Source organism: Malaclemys terrapin, chromosome 4 (genome assembly GCF_027887155.1).
Source record: "Malaclemys terrapin pileata isolate rMalTer1 chromosome 4, rMalTer1.hap1, whole genome shotgun sequence".
Classification (NCBI taxonomy): Eukaryota; Metazoa; Chordata; order Testudines; family Emydidae; genus Malaclemys; species Malaclemys terrapin.
In genome coordinates, this window is record NC_071508.1 from 140348242 (window position 1) to 140356819 (window position 8578).

Genomic DNA, 8578 nt, shown 5'->3' on the forward strand with positions numbered 1-8578 from the left:
CTTTTAACATAGAATTAGGTGATTGCATTGAGCACCACGGGATTTTAATTAGGAATGATTACTTTAAAAGGTAGGAAGTCTGGTAATACAGCAAAGCCAATATATTAATCCGGGCAACTTTCTATTTGTAGACATCATCTTGATCAGACTCAGTAGATATGCTGCTTTGGTGGGAAAACACCATGTCTAATGTCTGTTTTTTTTTTAAGTGTCTTCTGATAACATTTTTTAAAAGTAACCAGAGTTCCTAGAGCTCTAAAGCGATTTAGCCTGGTTTTGAAATGAAACTAGATGCTTTTTTTTTTTACAGGCACATATTCATAATGTATATTTCTCATCCACAGCTCTGTTAGTTTCTCATGAAATAACTTGCTCCAAACGGACTTAGAATTCAGTTAGTAAAAATGAGCCTCTGCGTGTTCGGCCCATCACTGTGGTGCACTGGAAAAAATACCGAGGAATGATTGTGATCATAGCAGATTCAGTGCCGATGTTCCACCGATTAAAACACAAATTTAGGAGCAGCTAAAAGCTCAGCGCTAGGTGGGAATCTGCTTTCTGCAGCCGGGGAGCAAATATTAAGTGACTCTCTCAATGAAGTTTAATGACAACGGCTCTCTTCCCCACCCCCATCCCTTTTAAGAGACGTTTCCAGTAGATATGAGTGTCTGATTTGAAGGTTTCTTTCGATTCCTGAAGCTGCAACGGGCCTGTGTCCTTTAGAAACCGAATGAGGATATTCGCGGTCCCAGGATTCCTTCAGTGGTCTGGGAAGCCCCGTGTCCCTTTGCTCCCCCTGTGTACAACGCTTCGCCTGCTACAACAAGCCAAGCAATCAGCTTATTCGGGGAGGCAAGTCTCTGAGGACAGGGAGGCAAATGCAAGGAGCCCGAGCGGACAGAAAAAGCACAGCTCAAGCGATTTAAAGATCAATGTCAGAATGTATAATATAAAATCCTTTCGCTGGGGAAAAGCTCGGGCCGCTCTTTGGATGGCGTTGGCTTTCTCCGAGCAAAATCAGACAGGCAATGCACGTTAACGACCCGAAGCGACGGCCTGATTTTTCCCCCGGTCTGATCTATAATGGTGCTCTGGTCTGGAGGGTTATTTAATTTATGAGCCTCTATTTTATTTGCCAGGTAAAGAAGGGAGCTGCGGCTGATGTTACACGGAAGGGGTATTTATAGCCTTGCTTACAGGCTTCCTCCCTCCCCCATTCATAATTCACTGTTGATACAGCGCGAAATCTCGGCCATTCGAAGCAAGATACGGGCAAACAGCCAGATCTTGCTATGCGCCTAGCAGGCAGCACCGTCTGCCCCCCTCCTTCACATGGGACTAACTAGAGCCGATATTCTCAGCTAGCCACATTCATTTCTCTTTACCGGCGTGGAGGAGTCCATTTCCCTCTGACCATTGTGCTCTCCAATGCAGATTTCCCAACGCTGCCCATCCCACCCCGTTTTGATCCCTCTTGACGCCTGTGAAATGGATTTGATATTTAGTTACTGCCGAACTGTATAATAAACCCTGCGTGGGGAAGTCACGCAGAATCCAGAACGCTTCATCGCCTGGCGCTCTCCCTGTGTTGCAAACGAGGAATGACTAATTATTTCGGAACCAGGCAAGGCTCTGGTGAGATTTCAGTGGAATCAGAGAACCACCTCCTTAAGCCGACGGGCTCTGTGCATTGGCTCCGACCTTAAGAATTTAAAAACAGACCCTTTAAGTAAGAAAAGTTGCTCACCAAATATTTTATTATTGTTTTAGGCCGCTTCATACAGTATTGATCCTGCACATGCTCTACAAGTCACCTGTGCACATAGACAACAAGCCAAAATAATCATCATCAGCATAGAAAAATCTACCATAGCGATCCCTTAAATAAGTAAATAAACATTATATATATATAAAAACCCTTCAAAGTAAAGCAAAAAAAGAAAATAATAATAATAAAATAAAATAATAATAATAATAATAATAACAGCGTCTTTTCAACATGAAATACCCACGCGGGATACAGGGCAGGCGCTCAAACATTTTGCAACTTGGCATTTTTGTTTTTGAGGCATCGGTTCAGCAGATCCTTTTAAATAAAGGCGACAAACATTTCTGTGAATGGAGTCTCCTAGGGGTCTAAGACGGAACGCGCCCGCTGTTTGCACGGGAAGAGGGCATGCTCATGGATCATGGCGCCCTGGTAATTTGGCAGCCCGGGGTAGGCTCCGAGTGGGAACGCGAGCCAGGGTGTTCTGTAGGCAGGCAGGCACTGTGTTTAGCTCGATCGCTCTCCCCCTGTTTTGTCTTGGCTGTTGTGTCAGATGTCACATTCACTGTCGCTGGATGTGATGGAAATGGCAGAGGTGGCCGCTTTGCTGGACAGGCTGGCCGCGGGACTGGAGGCGGCCCCCAGCGGCTCCCCTGCGCTCTCCTCCTCGGCCTGCAGCGAGCGCACCGAGCCTTGGGATAAGACCTGCTGCTGTAGCCTGCAAGGAACCAGGAGACATATACAATCACATCGCAGCAACAGCCGTATATCCCACCCCAGTCACCTATCCCAGCTAACAGCTCCCCCACCCCAGTCACCTATCCCAGCCAACAGCTCCCCCACCCCAGTCACCTATCCCAGCCAACAGGCAATAGCTACTTCACCCTAGTCACCTATCCCAGCTAACAGACAACAGCTCCTCCACCCCAGTCACCTATCCCAGCCAACAGCCAACAGCTCCCCTGCCCCAGTCACCTATTCCATCCAACAGCTCCCCCACCCCAGTCACCTATCCCAGCCAACAGCCAACAGCTCCCCCGCCCCAGTCACCTGTCCTAGCCAACAGGCAACAGCTCCCCCACCCCAGTCACCTATCCCAGCCAACAGGCAATAGCTACTTCACCCTAGTCACCTATCCCAGCCAACAGCCAACAGCTCCCCTACCCCAGTCACCTATTCCATCCAACAGCTCTCCGCCCACCCCAGTCACCTATTCCAACCAACAGCTCCACCCACCTCAGTCACCTATCCCAGCCAACAGCCAACAGCTCCCCCACCCCAGTCACCTATCCCAGCCAACAGCTTCCCCACCTTAGTCACCTATACTAGACAACCAGCCCTCCATCTCCTATCCCTTCCAACAGCCACTTTACCCTCACACCAGTCACCTCTCCCATCCAACAGCCAACAGCTCCTCCATCCCAATCAGTTATTCCAGCCAACAGCCAACGAACCCCCATCACCTATCCCAGCCAATACCTCCCCCACCCCAGTCACCTATCCCATCAACCTCCCCACCCCCATCCCAGTAACCTATCCCATTCAAAAGCCACCCACCCCAGCCCAGTCATCTATCTCATCCAACCAGCCTCCAATCACCCATCTCATCCAACAGCCACCCACCCCACCCCAACCACTTATCCCATCCAACAGCAAACCACCCCCTCCATCCCCCCCACCTATCCCATCCAACCACCAACCAGTCCCCATACCCCAATCACCTATCTCTTCCAATAGCCAAACAGCCCTTGCACCACAATCACATATCCCATACAACCACCACCCCACCCCACGCCAGCCACCTATTCCAGCCAACCAGCCCCCTAAACTCAGTCATCTATCTCATCCAACAGCCAACCAGCCACCCCACCCAGACCCAATCACCTATCCCATCCAACAGCCAACCGGCCACCCCACCCAGACCCAATCACCTATCCCATCCAACAGCCAACCGGCCATCCCACCTCAATCACCTATATCATCTAACAGCCAACCAGCCACCCACAGAGCCACAATCATCTCTCCCATCCAACAGCCTACCAGCCACACTACTCCAATCATCTACCCCATCCACCAGGTAGGCAGCCACCCCAATCACCTACCACATCCTAAAGGCTAGCCAGTCACCCTACTATTGCGATCAATCTAATTCCAGCAGACGCAGCTAACTCGTCGCTCCATCCAGTCTATCCCCATCTTTCAACCACCTATCTTATTCCAATAGCTAACCAGCCTCCACCTATACCTCCCACCCCCATGCCTAATCACCTATCCTATCCCAACAGCTAACCAGTCACCACACATACCTCCCACCCCCATGCCTAATCACCTATCCTACCCCAACAGCTAACCAGCCATCTGACCCCCATATACCCCCTACCACATCCCAACAAGACCCCCCCCCATCACTAGCCAGTTACCCCTCGCCTATGTCTTTTATCCCAAGAACTATTATATTGGAACAGTTAAGGAGCCCTTTCACCCCACATATCTCCTACCACCGCGCCCCCACATACTCCCACCTTAGTCATCTACCCTATTCGAACAGCTAACCAGCCACTCCATACTATCACCTCCTCGCTATCCATGGCCAAGCCAGCCCCAGTTCCCCAATCAGCCAAATCTAGCCAGGCATTTAGCTTCTGGCTGCAAACACACAACCGGCCCCCCGGCTCTTTAGAGCTTCACCCTGTGCCCATGCGTTGCCCCAACTCCCTTCCTGAAGTCTTTCCAGCAGCTTCAATTCTTTTGAAAGGGGATCCCGGTACAGTGCATGATTTTGCCATTCACACGGGCGGTGTGTCCTGCCCACGTTTAGAAAGGCTTAAATCTTTTCTCTTACACGATTCCAGAAATAGGGATTGCTGTATTTTTATTTCATTTACAGCTGTCAGGCAATATTTATTTTTAATTATTTAGTCACGTCTTTCCAGAACTCTTTTTGAACCAGTCCAGGGTGCAACCCATGTACTTGTTCTAGTTATCTTCCTGCTGACTTCTGAAAAAAAACAACAACCCAGGAGTCACTGGCAGGAATTTGATCCATAATTTGGAGATTCTTTTCCGCTTTCCGGGACATTTGCTCAAGTCGCTAACTCAGATAAATAATTCAAAACAATAACATTGCAAAGAAAAAAAAAACCCCAAACAAAACCATTTTCTATTGGGAAAAAACAACTAAAATAACCCAGAAACAAGTCCTAAGGGTTTAAAAGCGCCCGAAACTGAATTCAAATGAATTAAAAATGAAAAGATTGTGTCTTGTAAATAATAAGGCTATTTTAAAGCAGATCTTGAAATATGTATACAATATTGTTTCCTATTAGAACAATTGATGGTGTTTTCTGAAACGAGCTTGCACAATTATACTCATGGCGAAATAGATGGGTCTATTTTACGTAGCTTTCTAAATATCTTAAAGCAAAACTTGGAAAGGGAATAGATTTAAAAAATATATATATTTGGTTAGCTTCTTTATATTTTTGATATTTAAACGGCTAAAGGCTGGAAAATGAGCGACTGAGCGAATGTTCCCCATCTCTGTATCATATTCATTATATTAATTATTAGAAACGGTTCAGAAAATCCTTTTCTGATGCCCCATTTAACGCGCTACTTCTTCAAGGGAAATACAAATCGTTTCTTGCGGCTTATCTATTAATTTAAGCTTCCCCAAGACAGATAATCTTTCAAATAGATCATTTCCTATGTTGCAATCTGAAGAATAATGTAAAGGCAAAAACATCCTCATAAAACAAAGCATCCCCGAAATGGCAACAAAACCCATGTCCGCCGCAATGGCTCCAAGACACAGAAATAGCGTTCATATCTTTAATGTTTGACCTGGGGACAAAAGGCGAGCACGTACTGGAATTGGGGAAAGGGCGCACATTTTAAGGGACTAACTGCATTAATTTCCGCCTTCCTTCTGTATTTATGGCAGTGCCAGTGAAAGCCAACAGCGTCCATGGTACGCATTGCAACCTTTCAAAGTATTAAAAAGCAGGTCTATCGCTCAGCTGCAGGGCAAGGCGGCTCTGCCAGCTTTATCCCAGCCGCCAAGCGTCCCCTGCTCGCGGAGGAGAAGAACCAGGCTAAGGGGAGCTTGTTCTAAACCGAAAATCAGGAAAACAGCAAAGTACCGACCTGTTCTTAGCGGCTGCTGCCCTGTCTCTTTGTCTGCGGTTTTTGAACCAGTTGCCCACTTGTGTAGGGGTAAGTCCGGTAGCCTGGGCCAGTTCTCGCTTTTTGCTGGGGTTGGGGTAAGGGTCCTGCAGGTACCACTCCCGTAGCAAGTGCCTCGTCCTCTCCTTGAAGCAATGCGTCTTCTGCTCCCCGTCCCAGATGGTGCGGGGCAACGGGAACTTCTTCCGCACCCGGTACTTGTCCACGGGCCCCAGGGGTCGGCCCCGCAGCTTCTCGGCTTCCTGGTAATGCGCCTCCAGCCAGAGGGCCTGCAGCTTGGCGTGCGACTCCTTGGTGAACTTGTGGTTCTCCAGGATGTGGTAGAGCTCCCGGTAGTTCCCCGTGTGGAAGGCCACAATGGCCCGGGCTCTCAGCACCGACTCGTTCTTGTTCAGGGCCTCGCATGCCGCAGGGGCCACCGGCAGGGACCAGAGGAAGCGGCCCAGGCGCTCAATGTCCCCGCTCTCCTCCAGGGTCTCGCAGACCCCGGCCACTTGCTGGGGGCTGAAATTGAGGATGGGCAGCTGGAACATCGAGGCGGCGGCGGCAGCGTCTCCGCCCTGGGGAGGAAGGGGGGGAAACCCACGCGCGGCGGAAGGACCCCGAGATCCCCCCGCCCCGCACGCCCACCCGGGAATCTGGGGTACTGGGGGGATTTGCTGAGCGCCGCGCGGCTCTGCTCCGCGTGCGCCTTTCCCCAGGCTCGCAGCGGCACTCGGGCGGCGGCGGCGGCAGCGGTGGAAGTGGCAGGGAGGGGAAGGAATTGGGAGCGCCTAGGCTGCTGTTTCCATGGGGGGAGGCGTGCGTGGGGGTGGAGGGATGGAGGAGGATGGAGGGGGGGGGGTTGGGGAAGGCGAAGAACAAGCCGCTGTTCAGATGCTGCGGGAGAAGCCTGGTTTGCTATTGGACTGGGCAGATTGGCTCCCCGGTTTCCATGGAGGGGGCTGTCACTCACTGTCAGCCTCTGCCAATCAAGGCGGAAGGCCGCGCGCTGGAGAGATTTCAGCACCTCCCAGGACTCGACAGCGCCCAGCGCCCTTTGGAGAAGAGTTTGACTTTCAAAAGGTATTTGCAAAAGCAGGAGGACGCGCACCCACCCACCGGCACGGCCAAGAACTCACGCAGGCAGAGACGTGGGGGGATATTGTCTCCAGCTTGCCCCAGCAGCCCGTTGCTCATCAGTCCTCGCGTGCCGAGAGCTAGGAGACCTTTCCCAAATCGCAGCCTGAAACAAACCAGTCCCCCGCCTCCTCCCATCCCCACCGGCACGCGTGGGAAGGCTTTCTTCCGTGGAGAGGGCACCCTAACAAGGCCGCGAAAAGGAAAATAAACAGGGCACTTTGGGGAGCGGACGCTATCGAATTGCACAGGAGACTTGGAGTGAAGCATGCCAATGTCACCACACACACACACACACCCACACCCCCCCTTCCCCCCGTGTGCAGGCTGCTGCTGGGTTCCAGTGAACCAGGGGACTTGTCTAGCTTCTTTTGAAGACTGCTACTCCCACCCCTGTCTCCTATAGAGCAATCCAGTCCAGGAGTGAGCCTTGCACTGCCTCCCAGACAGCTCTGCACAGTCTACTGCCAAGGAAAAGATGAGATCAGGTCCAACCAAGAACTCAGAGAATAAATGAAGCAAGCAAGCAACCATAATGGAATATTGTCAGAAGCACTCAATGGGCAGCCCGATATTCGACAAATCACCCTCTCCCTCCAGTGATCTCCCACCCAGGGCCCTGTGACCCCCCTCAATAATTAGGGTGAGGGATTCATTTCGGGGAGTCCAGCTCCCTCCTTTGCCCAAATAAAGCTTTACATGTTTACATTTACAACCTAATTGGTTTCGGTTGAGTGGCCCTGAATAAACACCGAGAATAGCCATCGAGAGTGAGAAGTCATTTGCAGGTCAGGACAGCAACTTAAAGCAGATTTTAGGGATCTTTTAAAATATTGATCACCTTCTAATAATCAGCTCCGACTGTTCCTAAACAGAGGCTGATGAGTCTAGTCCTGGGAGAGAAGCGACTTTATTAATATCCCTTCCACTCCTCCCCGAATAAATAAAGAGATGTATTATGATCATGGCTGCCAGGAAAGAAATGAAATCACTTTCCGAACTGTTAGGATCCGTTGTGTTTTCTGGAGGGGGAGGGAAAAAAAAGCAGCCAAGCTTTATTCTAGATGGGGCTGCTCAGAGGCCGTTTCTTTGTGGGAACATTAGGAGCCGGGCTTGGAAAGGCAGCAGATATTGGGAATTAAACTCAAGATGTTCTCTTACGCTCTGTGCAATGCAATTTTTTTTCCTGGAACAGTTGTCAAAAGAAATGCCTTCCGAATCTGATTTTCTCGTGTTGTTGTTTCTTAAAACAAAACAAAACAAAATAAACAAAACAGGGGGGATCCTTTGCCAGTTGCCTATAGCCTGAAATTAACCAGATTTACATTTTTTCCCATCATCTCTCCGCAGAAAGGCACTGGACCGGAGCTCGCCGTCTTTTCTTTAGTATCAAGTACAATTTGTCTTTTGCTTGTGAAGATTTGGTAAATCAGAAGGCGGATAGATAGCGCAGATGGTTGGAGGTGTCGGGTCAGATTATGGCATGCCTCAGTACAGTGCTAAGCT

At 50.0% G+C, this 8578-nt stretch overlaps 1 protein-coding gene across 1 annotated transcript; it reads right to left on the bottom strand.

The window, feature by feature from the left end:
* Nucleotides 1–2084: 2084 nt before the first annotated feature.
* Nucleotides 2085–6486, bottom strand: SIX6 (SIX homeobox 6). The gene is made up of 2 exons (XM_054027756.1): nt 5915–6486; nt 2085–2486 (listed from the first exon to the last, which is right to left on the bottom strand). The coding sequence occupies exons 1-2, from the start codon at nt 6484–6486 to the stop codon at nt 2318–2320; spliced, it is 741 nt and encodes a 246-aa protein (XP_053883731.1). The 3' UTR covers nt 2085–2317.
* Nucleotides 6487–8578: the final 2092 nt, after the last annotated feature.

Bases quoted from the DNA above. Each gene is read 5' to 3' on its own strand.
- SIX6 (XM_054027756.1), bottom strand. From the start codon at position 6,486: ATGTTCCAGCTGCCCATCCTCAATTTCAGCCCCCAGCAAGTGGCCGGG. The intron at 2,487-5,914 runs GTCGGTACTTTG...GGTTCCTTGCAG, and splicing joins GCAGCAGCCGCTAAGAACAG to GCTACAGCAGCAGGTCTTAT.